This window comes from Natrix helvetica (genome assembly GCF_964273705.1).
Source record: "Natrix helvetica genome assembly, chromosome: 9".
NCBI classification, from domain to species: domain Eukaryota; kingdom Metazoa; phylum Chordata; class Lepidosauria; order Squamata; family Natricidae; genus Natrix; species Natrix helvetica.
The window spans coordinates 14,328,512-14,346,348 of record NC_138560.1 but is presented as its reverse complement, the minus strand read 5'-3'; the positions used below and the strand labels follow the sequence as shown (position 1 = coordinate 14,346,348).

At 45.1% G+C, this 17,837-nt stretch overlaps 1 protein-coding gene across 2 annotated transcripts in view; it reads right to left on the bottom strand.

Moving 5' to 3' along the window:
- MAP3K6 (mitogen-activated protein kinase kinase kinase 6) overlaps window positions 1-6,886 on the bottom strand; it is a 70,279-nt gene extending 63,393 nt beyond the window's left edge. For both annotated transcript variants that reach the window (XM_081961915.1, XM_081961916.1), the window contains exon 1: window positions 5,945-6,886. In XM_081961915.1, coding sequence (XP_081818041.1) covers window positions 5,945-6,254 — 310 coding nt within the window. In that variant the 5' untranslated portion in view covers window positions 6,255-6,886. The remainder of the gene's footprint in view (window positions 1-5,944) is intronic.
- Between the last annotated feature and the right edge of the window lie 10,951 nt (window positions 6,887-17,837).

The window sequence follows — 17,837 nt, the reverse complement described above, 5'->3', positions numbered from 1 at the left end:
GCTGCAGGAGAATCCTCCTAGCCCTGCCTGGGCCACCACAGGTGCCGCCGACATGAGTGACATTGAGCTGACCACGCCCACCCAGTCAGCCACGCCATGCGTCCACCCCCCGAGATCAAACACAACCCTGATGCGGCCCTCAATGAAATCGAGTTTGACACCCCTGGCTTAGAACGAGTGAAAAAAATGTGGCTAGGGCCCAAAATTATGTTTAAATGAAATGACAGTGTGTGAACTTACCATAATTTGTGGAGTATAAGACGCACCTTTCCCTCCCCTAAAAGTGGGTGAAAATGTAGGTGCATCTTATAGACCGAATACAGGTGTTTTTGGCCTCCCGAACTTTGCGTGCATCGCGTTTTTGCTCTCCCCGGCCACCAGAAGCACTCTGCAGTGTTCCGCACATCCTGTTTTCACCCAAAACGGGCCAGTTTTCACCAATAACACACCCGTTGTTGGCCTGCAGAGTGCTTCTGGGGGCCTGGGAGGGCGAAAACGCGATTCGCAGAGGCCAAAAATTATTGTTTTCTTGTTTTTCTCCTGTAAATTTAGGGGTGTCTTATAGTCCAAAAAATACAGTAAGTGACTACTGTTCAAGCAGTCAACCCCAAGTTGGCTACGCAAATTTGTTAACCTGGCATATTGCTCAAACCTAGCTTATTTTTATCAGTTTGTGTTTCAGTGTGTTGGGTGAAGATCCAGAAAATTGGGTGTGCTGAATAAACCATGAGTAAATCTGTGTTGTTCCCTCAAGGCCTGCACAGTTGCTTCATCATTGCCGTGATGAGGCATTTTTATGAGGGATGAGCAAAAGACTTTTGGAAGCGTACAAGAAGAGTTGGTTAAGGCTTCAGCCTAGAAACTAGGGGACCATGAGTTTTAGTCCTGCCTTGGTTATGAAGTCAGCTGGCTCACCTTAGGCCAGTCATCTCAAATGTGCTTTTTTTCCTTCTTCAAAAGGCTACTGGACTGTTTTTTCCTTGAGGAGGAAGAAGTAGAAAATGTTTCGCTTCTCACTCAAGAAGCTTCATTGGTTCTGATGGGGGTGGGATTCAAATAATTTAACAACCGGTTCTCTGCCCTAATGATTTCTTCCAATAACCAGTTCACCAAACTGCTCAGAAAGTTCACAACTGATTCTCTCGAAGTGGTGCGAATTGGCTGAATCCCACCACTGGAAGGATTGATACTGATAGAATGGTGGGGATGATGGAAAGAGTATATGTCTTTGCAGAACCTATCCTTCCACTCCCACCCTCCCCCATCCATCATAACTGTCAGTACTTATCTTTCCATTCCCCCCTACCACCAACACCATCAGAACGGATGAAGCTTCTTGGATGAGAAGCAAAATGCTGTTGTTTCTTCTTCTTCTTCTTCTTCTTCTTCTTCTTCTTCTTCTTCTTCTTCTTCTTCTTCTTCTTCTTCTTCTTCTTCTTCTTCTTCTTCTTCTTCTCCTCCTCCTCCTCCTCCTCCTCCTCCTCCTCCTCCTCCCTCCTCCGTCTTCCTTTTTTCCTTCTCCTTTATCTCCTCCTCTCTCCTCCCTCCTCCTCCTCCTCCCTTCTCCCTCCTCCTCGCTCCTCCTCCTTCTTCCTTTTTCCTTCTCCTTTATCTCCTCCTCTCTCCTCCCTCCTCCTCCTCCTCCTCCTCCCTTCTCCCTCCTCCTCGCTCCTCCTCCTTCTTCCTTTTTCCTTCTCCTTTATCTCCTCCTCTCTCCTCCCTCCTCCTCCTCCTCCTCCCTCCTCCTCGCTCCTCCTCCTCCTTCTTCCTTTTTCCTTCTCCTTTATCTCCTCCTCTCTCCTCCCTCCTCCTCCTCCTCCTCCTCCTCCTCCTCCTCCTCCTCCTCCTCCTCCTCCTCCTCCTCCTCCTCCTCCCTTCTCTCTCCTCCTCGCTCCTCCTCCTCCTTCTTCCTTTTTCCTTCTCCTTTATCTCCTCCTCTCTCCTCCCTCCTCCTCCTCCTCCCTCCCCCTCCTTCCTTGAGGGAAAAAAACAGTCCAGTTGCCTTTTGAAGGAAAAAAAAAAGCACCTTTGCGACAAACATCTCCACAAACAACTGGGCCAGTCACTCTTTCATAGACTTAAAAAAAAATTGGACAAACTACTTGCGAAATCTTGCCAAGAATACTGCAGGGACTCAGGCAGATGCCACGAGTCAAAAAAACAAAACAAAGTATGACTCAAAGCCACAAACACACAACAAAAATACATACCCACAGCAGAGAGACCCAAGGGGGAAAGTTATCCCAGCCACCCAGGTAGAGTAGATGCCTACTTAGGAATCTGATGGAGGTGAATGTTCAAGTTAGTGACAGTAGAAAGGTATAATTAAGGTATAATTTAATACTTTATGGGCGAAAGCAACGGTAAATCACTTCTACACTATACCACAGTGATGGCTAATCTTTTTGTGGTCGTGTGCAGAAAGCATGTGCACACACCCATAATGCAATGCATGCACGCACCCATAATGCAATGCGTGCACGCACCCATAATGCAATGCGTGCACGCACCCATAATGCAATGCGTGCACGCACCCATAATGCAATGCGTGCACGCACCCATAATGCAATGCGTGCACGCACCCAAAATGCAATGCGTGCACCCAGCGCATGCATGCGTGATACCTCCACATGTGCCCCACTCCCTGCACATGCACACGTGACCTCCCATGCTCCCCCTTTCCCGTGCATGCAACATGACCCGCATCCCTTCACACATAGCATGCATCTCCCACATGTGCCCCACCCCTGCGCATGAACAGAAGAGACCTGAAAACCAGCTGGATGGCAGGAGGCATGCATGCTTGCAGAGTGGATCATGCCCACAAACAGGGCTCTGCATGCCACCTGTGGCATGCGTGCCATAGGTTTGCCATCATGGCTATACCACATAGATCAGTGGTTCTCAAGGTTGACTCAGCCTTCTTTCCTTCCTTCCGAAGTGGGTAAAATGAGGACCCAGATTGTTGGGGGCAAGAGGCTGACTCTGTAAACCTCTTAGAGGGGGCTGTAAAAGCACTGTGAAGCGGTATATAAGTCTAAGGGCTATTGCTATTTCTCCCTTCCTTTCCTTGGCCCTGGTGGTGCAGTGGTTAGAATACAATATTGCAGGCTGACTCTGCTCACTGCCAGCAGTTCGAGTCTCACCAGGATCAAGGTTGACTCAGCCTTCCATCCTTCCGAGGTGGGTAATATGAGAACCCAGATTGTTGGGGGCAAGAGGCTGACTCTGTAAACCACTTAGAGAGGGCTGTAAAAGCACTGTGAAGCGGCATATAAGTCTAAGTTCTATTGCTATTCTCAACCTTGGCAACTTTAAGACGTGTGGACTTCAAAGCATACTGGCTGGGGAATTCTGGGAGTTGAAGTCTTAAAATCGGCAAGTTTGAAAAACACCAGACTAGGAAATAGAAATGAAGCAGGAGAAGCTCTTGTCTAACCAAAGAAGGGCAACAAATCTAGAGAGTGACACAATGAACAACAGTTTGGAAGAGGTCAGTATATATGCCAATTCCCCCCCCCCTCAAAAAAAGAAGATTTAGCAGTGTGTGCAAATACCGCACAATATCCTTAATTTTATCTGCTAGCAAAATAGCCTTTAGGATCATCCAGAGCAGATTGGAGCCTTATATGGGAAAGAGAGATAGCAAATGTTTCAAGCTGGCTTGAGAAAAACTGCCCTCTCTAACCGTGCTCCATATTTTTCTGCATCTGCTAAAAACAGAAGGATTCAGAGAGGCACCAGCTCAGTGAAAAAGTATGTGCTTTGCATGTTGACAGTTCCAAGATTTAGTTCCCGCCAGCTCCGATTAAAACGATAAAGTAATAGACATTGAGAAATAGCTCTTTGCCTCTGAACTCAGAAACCTACAGGATTAGATGCACTAAAAGCATTTAAGCGGCTTCTTTTCTACGCAATACTCAATTCTATTTTATTAAATTACTAAATAATTAGTTTAGATTTCATTAACAAAGCTCCGGAATAACATATCCTCCAATAGAACCAAAAAAATATATATGACTTGACTTGTTTATTTTTTATTTCCTTGTGATCACATGTTGCACTTATAGTTATTTCGGCTGTCAATTTCATTTTAAATTCTGCGCTTTAAATTCCAGAAGTCCTTTGACAAGAGGGGCAGTATTACATCTTGGAAACAAGTAAGTGAAATTTAATGAAATTGAATTCTTGATGTGCTCAAGGACTGGTATATTAATTTCCCATTAGCTCAAAGTAATTTAATAATAATTTTTAAAACTGCAGCAATTGCGATATGTTGGAAGAGTTTCTAAGAAGCTGAAATTTGTGAAAGCTTTTTCAAGCAAAAAAAAAAAAAGCCTTCCCATTTTCTGGTCTACATAATTGAATTTTCCACAGACTGCTGAAGCTGCAATGTTAGTGCAAAAAACTCACAGTCTATATAGGAATGCATTTATTTATTCATTTCCTGCCTTTATTATTTTTATATAAATAATTCAAGGCAGCAACACATATTCCTCCTAGTTTCCTCACCACCACAACAACCCTGTGAGGTAGGTTGGACTGACAGAGAGAGGGACTGGCCTCTCACAGAGCAATAGGTAGAATTGATTTCCTACCTTTACTAAGGTATAATTTGATTCCTATATTTGGAAAGAAAGGCATGGTTTGACGGACACCTCAAAGAATAGATTCAAACTTGCAACAAGTTCAGGAAATTGCAGGCAACATTCTGGCTGGATCTACACAAGATACTGTGTATTTAACCAGGTGTTAAATGCAACCATTAGGCTTGCACAACTTGCTGGATTCACACAAAACACTCAGAACTAAGACCGCCACATTATGGCTTATGGTAACTCAGGTTTTCCCAGTTGCAATACATGGCTGTGAAAGTTGAACCATAAGAAAGGCTGAGCGCCAAAGAATGGAGGCCTTTGAACTCTGGTGCTGGAGAAGACTCCTGTGAGTTCCTTGGACTGCAAGGCCATCCAACCAGTCAGTCCTAGAGGAGATCAACCCTGGCTGCTCTTTAGAAGGCCAGATCCTGAAGAGGAAACTCAAATACTTTGGCCACCTAATGAGAAGGAAGAAGGACTCCCTGGAGAAGAGCCTCATGCTGGGAAAGACTGAAGGCAAAAGAAGAAGGGGAGAATGAGGTGGCTGGATGGAGTCACCGAAGCTGTAGCATGAGCTTAAATGGACTCCGGGGGATGGTAGAGGACAGGAAGGCCTGGAGGAACGTTGTCCATGGGGTTGCGATGGGTCAGACACAACTTTGCAACTAACAACAACAACCCAGTTTTAAACCTGCCTTCCTCCTTCCTCCCGCCCTCCCACCCACCCAACCAGTTCTTGCTGAAATAAATAAATTAGATGTGTCAAAATTTCAAATCTCAACCTGTGGGAGTCCGGCCATTACAATTGCGAACCTGCCGACTCCAAATTGGGAGTCAAAGTCCAACACGTAGGATGGGGAAACTTGTTTACGGAGTTGCGTGGGAATCCAATTAAGGTTAAAAACCAAAGTCCCGCTAAGCAGCACTTAGCGCAGAATCCAGCCCTTACACAGATTAAGAGTTGGAAGGGACCTTGGAGGTCATCTAGTCCAACCCCCTTTGCCCAAGTAGGAGACCCTACACCATTTCTGACAAATGGCAGTCTAATCTCTTCTTGAAAGCCTCCAGTGATGAAGCTCCCACAACTTCTGAAGGCAACTTCTGTTCCATGGGTTGATTGTTCTCACTGTCAGAAAGTTACTCCGTATTTCTAGGTTGACTCTCTTCTTGGTCAGTTTCCATCCCTTATTCCTTGTCTGGCTTTGGGAAATAGCTCGACCGTTCCTCTCTCTGGTAGCCCCTCAAATATTGGAAGACTGCTATGGTGTCTCCCCTGGTCCTTCTCTTCACTAGATTAGCCATGCCCAGTCTCTGTAGCCAGGGGTAGCGCGGCGCAGGGGACTCACCCGCGTTATAGAAACGGTCCAGACTGTCCGTGACTCCCAGCGTCAGGGTGCCGAAAGGCACCGTGGCGAGCTCCGTGGCCGGGACTTCCCTGCAGGCTTCCTGCAGGCACAAGAGGGGCAGCGGTTTTTCCAAATCCTCGGTGGAGAGGTAAACCACGCGCAGGGCTCGGGTCTTGCCGCCGCCGCCGCCGCCCTCTCGGCAGCCCTGGCTGCCCGCCGGGGAGAGCGGCTTGCTGGGGGTCAGCGCCATGGCTAGCGTGTCCTGCCAGAGGCTGCCGGCGCTGCCCAGCTTGGAGTCCGTCGCCTCCATCCCGCGGGGACGCCTGGCGGGCCCGGGTTCCAAGCGCGCGTCTTCAGCCGTCCGAGGGACCCATCGCCCCAATTGGCTGCATCAGATCAAAGCCACCGCCAGCCGCCGACCACTTTCTCCCCTCCTGGAACTTTCGCCTTCTTCTCTCTCTCTCTCTCTCTCGAAAAAGAGGCTATTGACAAACTTCCAGGCTGAGCGATGCGACCACGTGCCTGTGGCCAGCCCCGCCCGGGCGGGGGCGTTGGGAGTCAAGTGCCGGACTGCTCGCCCGGGGCCGAGGAAGCGACTTGCAGGCAGCCTGTTGCTGTCGGAAGCCTCTCGGGGCTTTTCTCCTTCCTGGGCGCTCCTCGGGGCGAAGGGGCGGGAGGCGAGGCGAGGCGAGCGGGAAAACGCCCACGAGCTGCTGGCGCAATCCGGGGAAAGGCTCCAGCTGGAACGGCGGCGGCGGCGGCTGTGTGTCTTTCCGCCGCCTTCCCCGCCGGGGCGAAGCCGCAGGGCGAGCGGTGGCGCCCCGGTTGCGCAAAGAGGGAGGCAGGCAGGCAGCGGAGGGGGGAGAAGAGGCGAGTCCCGGCCGAAGCGAGGCTCCGTGGCGGGAGCTGCCGGCCCTGCCTCTTCCCCCCTCCCCCCGCGGCCGTCCCGGCTTCCAGCTCCCGCTTGCCAACTGGCGCTCCTTCGGCATTCACGGGAGTTCCGGGAAAGTTGAGCGCCCGCCGCCAGATCCGAAGGTTTGAGCTCTTCGCGGGAAGAGCCGAGAAGGACGGAAGGCACCGCGGAGTTGCTGCTGTTGGTGTTGACTTTTGATTCTCATCCCCCCCACACACACACGTGATAGTAAACTTCCCTTTCTTGCTTGCTTTCTTCCTTCCCTCTCTTTTCCTCTCCTGCCTTCCTTCCTTCCTTCCTTCCTTTTTTCTCTTTTTCTTTCTTCTTTTTCTCTTCTTCCATCTCCGTTCTTCTCTTTTTCTTTCTTCTTTCCTTCCTTCTCCTTCTTTCCTTCCTTCCTTTTTTCTCTTTTTCTTTCTTCTTTTTCTCTTCTTCCATCTCCTTCCTTCTTTTTCTTTCTTCTTTCCTTCCTTCTCTCTCCTTCTTTCCTTCCTTCCTTTTTTCTCTTTTTCTTTCTTCTTTTTCTCTTCTTCCATCTCCTTCCTTCTTTTTCTTTCTTCTTTCCTTCCTTCTCTCTCCTTCTTTCCTTCCTTCCTTTTTTCTCTTTTTCTTTCTTCTTTTTCTCTTCTTCCATCTCCTTCCTTCTCTTTTTCTTTCTTCTTTCCTTCCTTCTTTCTCCTTCCTTTTTTCTTTCCTCTTTTTCTTCTTTCTTCTTTCTTCCATCCCTCTCCACCTCCTTTCTTCCTTTTTCTCTTTTCCTTCTTTTTATCCTTCCTTCTTCTTTTTCTTCCTTCCTTTTTTCTCTTTTTCTTCCTTCCTTTTTTCTCTTTTTCTTCCTTCCTTTTTTCTCTTTTTCTTCCTTCCTTTTTTCTCTTTTTCTTCCTTCCTTTTTTCCCTCTCCAGTTTTCAGCATATACTATTCTGGCCGCCATTATTATGTGTAACATGAAATATTGGGATTTTTTTTGTTATAGCAAAAATGTTTCCAAACAGATCACCAGAGTGCTGGAAATGCAAATAGATACATGGAACATATTATCACATGTGGACCTGTCGCTCAGCAAAAAAAATATTGGATAAGGATTTAAAAATGGTTAGAGGGAATGGTAAAACAGCAAATAGAGTTAAAACCGGAGCTATTCCTATTAGGCATATTATCAGGGAATTATAACCAAAACCCTTTTTATCTTCTTCCATCTCTTTCCCTCCCTTCCTTCCCCCTCCCTCCCAACATTAACTGCCCAACAAATATTTTCTCATGACTGCTGTCTATGTTTTATCTGCTGGATCTTTGCAGCCTCCACTGGTGGCCCTAAGTGAATTCACATTAAGTACCTTGTCATGGTACATTTGGTTTTAAATAAATGCCCCACATTCATACAACATACAAGCCACTGAATTGAACCCTTGAACCCATCATACTTTAAGGTTAAACTTAACCAAGTGTGAATGAAGGCACTGTGTTTAGAAATGATTTGGTTAAGCTGAATGCAGTTTTCATTCTATTACAAAGAACTGGCATGTCTGTCATTGAGGAAATTATATGCTTACTTCAGGAAAAAAAAATATGTGAAAGGTCAGAATCCACCTGTTCAAAGTTTAATTTTAAATCTTTCACTCTGTGATGAGAATGGGAGTGAAAAGTATGAAATGAAGCAAGAATGAACTGCCAGTTCTCCAGTTGTTTTGGTCTGCATCTCTCACCACCAGCCAATATCACCAATAGTTAGGGAAGATACAAGCTGCAAGATATATCACTGGAAGAGTTCTGGCTCATTATCATATTATTTTCCTTAGATGGGTTGACTTATTGCACTAAACAAAATCAGTTGCTCTAATTTTGATCATAAGACCACAGAAATGCGGAGACTGTTGTAAATACGAGGACCAAACATAAATGGCTTTTTTCAGTGGTGGTGTAACTTTTGTTAGTCTTTAAATGAATGGCCATAAGTTGAGAACTACCTATGGTGGTTATGTATCACATGCTGGGAGACTATGAATTCTAGTCCTGCCTGAGACCTAGTCAGTTGGGTGATGGGCTACTCACACTCTCTCAGCCCCTCGGAAGGAAAAGGTTCCCTTTCACGCATATGTGCTAGTCATTCCTGACTCTAGGGGGCGGTGCTCATCTCGCTTACAAAGCTGAAGAGCCAGCACTATCTGAAGACGTCTCCGTGGTCATGTGGCCGGCATGACTAAACGCCGAAGGTGCACGGAACGCTGTTACCTTCCTGCCAAAGGTGGTTCCTCTTTTTCTACTTGCATTTTTTACATGCTTTCGAACTGCTAGGTTGGCAGAAGCTGGGACAAAAAATGGGAGCTCATTCCGTTACGCAGTGTTAGGGATTCGAACTGCCGAACTGCCGATCTTTCTGATTGACGAGCTCAGTGTTTTAGCCACTGAGTCACCATGTCCTTTTCTCTCGGAAGAAAGAGGCAAGGGAAATCACGTCAAAAATCTTGCCAAAAAAACTTTGAGCCAGTTGTTTTCCGAATATATTCCCGTTAAAAGAGCATGCATGCATAGAAAGATGCTTAGATTGGAGAAAGTTTGTTTTGGGTTTTGTAGAAAGCCTTTGGAGCTTGCCGCTCAGCTGAACAAGGTTCTCACATGAAGTCAGGGCCGGATGATCTCTAGCTTCAGTGATTCTATATTATAGATGCAGCATCAAAGGAAAACAGACTGGGAGGGAGAAGGAAAAAATGCAAACTCAGACATTATCATATTAACGAGAAATTATTGCCCGTGCTAATTATATTCCATGTAAAGGAGGAACCTGAATTTGCTGGCATTCTGATTTCCCCCTTGTTTTCCGGATAAAAATAAACCCTGTCTGCTCCCTAGTCTGTATATTCCCTCTCCTTGTGTTCTGACCGAGGCTTCCCAAGGGCCTGAAGCAAACTCCTTGTCCTGACAAAAACCCCTTTTATTAATTTGCGGTGAATTCTGCTCATTCGCATCCAGCAAAGTCTTTCAAGGGAGGATTTACAGTCACAGACCTTATCTGGCTTGGAGAGCTGACAGGCCGATCTCTGCAGAACTTGGCAAGGAGTCTCGGAGAGTCACGAACAAATTAAGTGAACTAATTGTCTCCTGCAAACTCCACTCCCCTTTCGCTCCTCTTTTATTTCATCTGGGAGGGGCCATTCATCGTCTACCTGTGGCCTTACTCCCTTACAGTCAACCCCTGTTCTTTAGCTGGTCCCTTCGTCTGGCAACTCTGTGCATTTGCACACTGGGAACAGGCTCCAGCTGTTCGTCTGCCTCACTGATGTCTGACTCTGAAGGCAGCTGATAACTGTCAGACGGCTCAGGCCCCCTCTCTGCCTCCGACACAGAACCCTCATCAGAGCCTTCCCCAGACTCCAGGACTGGCCCATGTTCCTCCCCAACTTCCTAACTGTCCGAAGCTCTGCTGGCTGCTGGTGGGCCACAACACCTTGTACAAAGTGACTGAAAATAGACAAACTGCTTTCATAGCCACTTATTTCTAAACAACCAAGCAAAGAGCGTTCTGCAATGTCAGAGAGCTTATGGGTGCCAATAAATTCGTTCCAAAAAGATTCTTTTTCATCAAGACTATAAACAACGGATGTTTAGAGGGAGGGAATACAGAATTTGCTCATCCTTCCAGTGTCTCTTGTCTCTTTCTTCCCTTGGCTCACTTTTAGGAACAGTCAAGATGGCAGCTGCAACCTCACTTAAAGAAAACTGATTTCTGCACAGTGGGGAGGGCAACTGGCAGGAAAAAGGGAGGGGGCATTAGAATGGAGCAGTCCTCAACATTCTAAGTTAGTATCCAACTTACTGTGCCATAGTAAGTCCCCCCGTCCCCCATCCAAAAGCAAGTTCCACATAGTAAGCCCCCTGCCTTCCAACACACGCACATTTTGGCTGAACTGGATACACCCACCCTAAACTACGAAAAACTATTGCAAATACAATGTAGATATGATAAAGACATGAAAACGTACAGCTTTTATAAAGAACAAACAGCCTTCGACCAGATATTGTTGAATTCTGATGAAAAACTAACTAAGACAATATATAATTTCTTACTAAATTGGGGAAATAGAGGATGAACAAGTAAAAGACATAATGATGCAGTGGGCAAAATGTTTTGGGTATAATAAAGAATTAGAAAAATGGCAAAACCTATGGGAAGGAAACTATAAATTAACAATGGCAACTTATTATATAGAAAGCTTACACAAAATGTTTTATAGATGGCACTTACCCCCTGCTAGGTTAGCTAAAACATTTAAAAACATGTCTAGCAAATGTTGGAAATGTAACCAAAAAATGAACATATATTACCGTATGTGAACGGGGATTGGGCTTTTGCAGGAAACAATTCGTTCTTTCGGTCATTTCCAGAGTGGAAAGTTTTGTTTGTGACTATAAGAGACTTTGTGCCAAGTGTTGCATTGCCCTGGAAACTAGTTATCTGGCAGCTCTCCGAACGAGATAAGGTTCGTGTTGATAAATATTCCTCTGAAAGACTGCTAAGCCTTGTGGACTGTGAATGAAAGGAATTCACAGTCACGTAAATAAAAGGGGTTTTGTTGGGACCAAATCTGTTTCTTGCCTAATAGGAAGCCTGGGTCAGAACACAGCTGTCATTTGACCTGCAGGAGGTGATCGGCTGATAGGAACATCTCGGGTATATATTTACGCATATTTTCTCAGTGTTTCCTCCACAGCTCCAGCCCATTTTTAACTCAATCAAGGAGTGGGTTTTGGGTTTTTTTTTGCCAGTTTCTCCCTCCACATCACACGTTATGCTGTTCTGTTGGATTTTCAGAGAATTATTCTGCGGATGGGGTCCTGGGTCCTTTTTTTTCTTGCTTTCCAACATCCAACAAATTGAAAAAATAAATAAAGGCAAAGCACATTATATTTGATTAGCAATGCAAAACTGTGTTTGTTGAGCAAAGAATCCTGCTAGGAGGATGTTTAACTGCTTTGCCTGTAAATATGCTTAAGTGGTTTATGTTCTGGTGTCAGATTTCTGTCACATTAAAAATGACAATTAAAAATGGCAACGACAACGCTGTTACCTTCCTACCAAACGTGGCCCCTATTTTTCTACATGCTTTCGAATTGCTAGGTTGGCAGAAGCTGGGACAAGTAACAGAAGCTCAATCCGTTACGTGCAGTGATGGGTTGCCAATTTTTTACTACTGGTTCAGGTGCGCTTGCATGCGTGTGACACTTCTGCGCATGCGCAGAAGCATCCGGGCAGATGGGCGGAGCCTCCCACCGCCACTACTACCAGTTCGCCCGATCCAGGAGCAGCCCACCTCTGGTTGCACGACACTAGGGATTCGAACCGCCAAACTGCCAACCTCTCTGATCCACAAGCTCAGTGTCTTAGCCACTCAGCCACCCTGTCCCTCTGGAAAATATATTCTTCGTTGAAAAAGATGATTAAGCAGCATATAGATCTGAAACCAGAAATATTTTTGTCGGGTATAATGCTGGAGGGTTAGGATAAGGGGACTATATATTTAGTTTTGCATGTACTGACAGCAGGAAGGGTTGTATTTGCACAATATTGGAAAAATGAGAACACTCTCATCCCATCAGATGAGAATATAATTCGGAAAATATTAGACTGTGCAGAGATGGATAGATTGACTTTAAAAATAAAAGATAAAGAAGGCACAGAATATTACTAGATTTTATGAATGGTTAGAGATAAGAGGTAGAAATTACAAGAATGATTATTGCTATGTATTAATTAAATATAAAGATGGCTTATAATTATAAACATGCCAATATAATTAGCAGAATTATGAATAAGTTAATATAAAGAGAAATTGAGCCAAAACTATTCTGTTATATTATTACTCTTGTTAGCACTGTATGTGTTAATGTTTAGTTTTGTTCTCTCTTTGTTTTTCTTTTGTAAATGATACCCTGACAACACACTGCATTCAAAATATTTATGAATTATAAAAAAATAGGATAAAATGGACTTTGATTGCAAGTTGGAGTACTGGTAATCCTCAACTTACAACCACAATTGGGACCAGAATTTCTATTACTAAGCAAAGAAGTTGATCAGTAAGTCATACTGGATTTTACAACCTTTTTTGGCCGCAGCTGTTAAGTGAATCACTGCTGTTGTTAAGTGAATCACGTGGTCGTTAAATGAACCTGGCTTCCCCCATTGACTTTGCTTGTGGAAACTGGCTGGGATGCTCACAAATGCAATCGCATGACCCTGGAAATCTGCAAGCATCATAAATACATCTTGTGGCATGGAGAAGATGCTGTGAAATCACAAGTGGGAGGACCAGTTGTAAGGCATTTCTTTTAGGGTTGTTGTAACTTGGGACGATCACTAAACAAAGGGTTGCAAGATGAGGTTTACCTATATTTAAACCAGCCTCCGTTCTGCTGAGGTTGAACATTTGTAAATAAATGCAAAGATGACAAAATGCTGGGATGCCTCCAGCAAAACTGAACAACTCTGACACCCTGGCATTTCTCTCCACCTGGAATAATAATGGGTACACTTAGCTATTTTTTCACCTTCATCAGCCAATCTGCTATTTCAAAAGGGTCACCCAACCAGCGGCTGGTCTCAAATTTGGGTCTGGCTAGTCTAAAGAAAAGAAGAATTAGGGGGTGACGTGATAGCCGTATTCCAGCATTTGAGTGGCTACCACAAAGAGAGAGTCAAATTATTCTCCAAAGCCCCAGGAGGCAAGTGGGTGGAAACTAATCAAGGAGAGAAGTAACCTGGAATTAAGGAAGAACTTCCTAACAGTGAGGGCAATTAACCAGTGGAACAGCTTTGCCTTCAGAAATTGTGGGTGTAACTCCATCGCTGGAGGTTTTTAAAGAAGAAACTACAGTCACTTATCTGAAATAGTATACGTTCTGCTTGAGCAGAGGGCTGGACTAGAAGATCTCCAAGGTCCCTTCCAGTTTCATTTCTGATTCTACTCTACTCTACTCTACTCTACTCTACTCTACTCTACTCTACTCTACTCTACTCTACTCTACATTAAGATCTTCCTGATGGATGTACACCACTGCTTGAATCTCCCTTTTCTTAGAATTCATGGCTGTATCTTTCTTCTTCAGATTACACCTCTCATAGATTCTCATCTTTGGGAAAGCTCCAAAGCTGTTGTTTGTTGTGCCATCCCCATAATTGTTAATTTGCTGAATGGTAAACCAGAGATGAGTAATTCAGAACCAAACAGGGCTACTTTCATCCCCCGCTTGTTCTCCTTTGGCTGCTCCAGAACAACCTTTGAATGTGATGCTGAACTATTTGCTTTAAGAAAGACATACATCTGTTGCTGAAGATGATTATGAAACAAAGAGAAATCTTCAGGCTCCCTCACCTTGCAAGCACCAGGAACAAAATGAATGTTATTTCTTCATTTGTTTCACAAATGTACAGACAATCCTCAACTTACGACCCAATTAGGGATGGAAATTCTATTGTTAAGCAGGGTGGCTGTTTAAGTATATCAGGCTCAACTTTACAACCGTTTTGCCATGGTTGTTAAGCAAATCAGTGCCATTATTAAGCAAACCACATGATCATTAAGCGAATTTAGCTTTCCCTATTGACTTTCTTTGTTGGAAACCAGCTTGGGAAAGTTGCAAATGGCAGTCACATGATCTGAGATGTTGCAACCATTATACAATACAATACAATACAATAGTAGAGTTGGAAGGGACCTTGGAGGTCTTCTAGTCCAACCCCCTGCCTAGGCAGGAAACCCTACACCGTTTCAGACAGATGGCTATCCAACATTTTCTTAAAGACTTCCAGTGTTGGAAATCACAACTTCTGGAGGCAATTTCTGTTCCACTGATTAATTGTTCTCACTGTCAGGAAATTTCTCCTCAGTTCTAAGTTGCTTCTCTCCTTGATTAGTTTCCACCCATTGCTTCTTGTTCTGCCCTCAGGTGCCTTGGAGAATAGTTTGACTCCCTCTTCTTTATGGCAACCCCTGAGATATCGGAACCCTATCATGTCTCCCCTAGTCCTTCTTTTCATTAAACTAGACATCCCCAGTTCCTGCAACCGTTCTTCATACGTTTTAGTCTCCAGTCCCCTAATCCTCTTTGTTGCTCTTCTCTGCACTCTTTCTAGAGTCTCCCCATCTTTTTTACATCGTGGCGACCAGAACTGAATGCAGTATTCCAAGTGTGGCCTTACCATTATAAATACATGTTGGTTGCCTAGCACCAGAATCTTGATAATGTGACTGTGGGGATGCTCCGGTCATGATCAATCCCCTTTTAGTGCCATTGTAACTTTGAATGGTCCCTAACAAATGTAAGTTAGGGACCAAGGACTATCTTGCAAATAAATCAAGGACTATCTGTATACGATTGCCTCTCTTACATATAATCACCCTACGCTACTCACCATAACACCCAAGAAAAACCAGAATAAATATGACCAACCAAAAAGCCACAACAGCCTGTATCGCAACCACTGCCCACAATAGCCCACTAATTCTACATTCACACTTGCATTTGCTGGCCTGCGGGGAGGCAAATGCCACACGCATCCTGACATTAATATGACATGGCTTATGCCTTCATCAGATGTAATGTCTCACGTACTGTTTCTCAACCTTGGCAACTTGAAGACGCGTAGATTCAACACATTGTCAAGCTGCCAAGTCTGAGAAAGAGTCTTCTAAGCTGCATCTTCGAAGCAACGGCATCACAGCCCAAGCATCTCATTTTGAGGGCACCATGGCTTGTTTGAAAGGCTTCTGGTAGGAAATACCTACTCAGCCATCAAATGGCTTTTGTAGTTCCTCTCTGTTGTGGCCTGGCAGCTGCCAGTGGAGTTGGCAACAGACTCGAACGATGTGGAGATTGGAGAAGAACCCGGGCCAGTTCTGGGGCCTGGAGGAGGCTCTGATGGATGCTCAGCATCGGACCCTACCTTTAACGCAAGGCAGCAGACATATCCAACACATCTTCCTCCATCTATTTTCTCAACAACTCTGGGAGTCAGGTTACTTGCCATCTATTTCTAACCAATTATTTTTCACCTGTTGTCACTTGCAGATAACATTTTCCCATCGTTGTTGGTGAACCCAGACTGAGTTTGGCCGTCCCTACATTTCGGCTTCCTCCTTCTCTAGAAGCCTGGTCTCTGGGAGGAAAACAGGATTTACTATTGTTGTGGCCCGCCAGCTGCCAGCGGAGCTGACGATGAAGAGGCTGAGGAGGAACTTGGGCCAGTTCCCCAGAGTCTAGGGAAGACTCTGATGGATGCTCTGCGTCGGACGCAGAGATAGAGTCAGGGCCGTCCAACATATCCCAGCCACCGGAAAGGCAGCTGCCTTTGGAGGCTGCTATGAGTGAGGAGGAAGAACAGCCGGGGCCTCTTCGAGATGCATGTATGCCCAGAGCTGTTAGGAGAGAAGAACAACTTGAGGTCAAGGAGTTGATTTGGGAGGCAAAGCACATGTGGATGCTGAATGGCCCTTTCCTGGCCGCAGAATAAATAGAAGGAAAGGGGAGTGGTTGTCGTTAAATGATGATGATTGATTGCCTGTTCTTGCCTTAGCTTGTTTTGCTATGGAGGTACTCTCACATGTTACAAGAACGTTGCATAATTATTACTGCAGAATGAATCTTTCAGACATCCTGATTTCAGTGCCAGCTAAAATTCCTAGGAATTACTGCCTTGACAAATCTGCAAGACATCTGGTTTGGAAAGCCCCATTCAATTATAATGAGGTTAAATTGTTGTGTTTGCTGTCATAGGAACATACTTTCACTATCCTTCCAAAATCTGTCAAATTAAAACAATTTGAATAACGGAAATATTTGCAGCTCACTTATTTTTACAACATTAGCTTGCTTTCCTTTCCCAAATGTAATTTTAAAAGGAGGGAAACTCTTCACAGTAAAAAACAAAACAAAAATGGATTGATGTCATTAATCCATTCGCTTTTTGTTACTGAGGCGCTCATCTATTTCATTTTCTGAGTCTTTTTCTTTGTACTGTTTTCATTATTCATTTGTTTGCACTGCCTCTTTGCTTTTCCAGTGCTGTATCTGATTAGTTCAGGCCAAACAGTTTCTTCCCCAATACACTAAAACTGTGGTGGCAAATCTATGGCACATTTGCCGGAAGTGGCACGCAGAGTCATCTCTCCAGGCATGCAAACCATTGCCTGTTGCTCTTCCAGGTTCTGGTGCGCCGGCCAATTTATCTTCTCATGTGTGGGAGTGCCAGAAGAGCAGCTGCCTGGCACGTATGCGCACGCTGGGTAGATAACCTTCCAGTTTCCAGCACGCACATGCACACCGGCCACCTGATCTTCCGGTTTTTGGCATGCATGCGCACATGAAGACCACATGGCTGGTGCACATGTGTGTGCTGGAAACTGGAAGATCATCTTCCCAGCATATGTATGTGCACCGGGCATCTGCTTTTCTGGTTTCTGGCACTCCGGTGTTTGTGGAGACCAACTGGCCAGTGCAAAGGGAAGCAGAGTTGCCAGACAGGAGAGGTGGGTCAGGGCTTCCCTACCTCTCCGCCCGGGCGGGCTTCTTGTGCGGTCCCAGCCCTCCAGCCGCAGCACTGTTGCACATCCGTGGTCCTGAGTGCCTGGCCAGTTTGGGCACATGGTTCAGTGGGGCAGTGTTTGCTGGCTAGGCGGCCAGCAACATTTGAATCCTTTAAAGCCATAGATGTGCATTAACCAGAGCCTCCCACAATATGCCATTCCTATCCATACATTCCTCTTGTCACTCATTTTGAAATTAATTTAAAATGAACAAAAAAGTCCGTGCCAGTGGGATTTGAACTAGATGGCATTGAGTTCATCGGGGCATTGAGCAACTACAGAAAGATCCTTTTGGTTCATGCCCCAAAGATGCCAACACTTTTAGAAATACAACATTTCTTTTTAAAAAAAAGATCTAAAATATTTCTAGGGCAGGAGTTAAATAGGGCCTCTGTTTCCAGG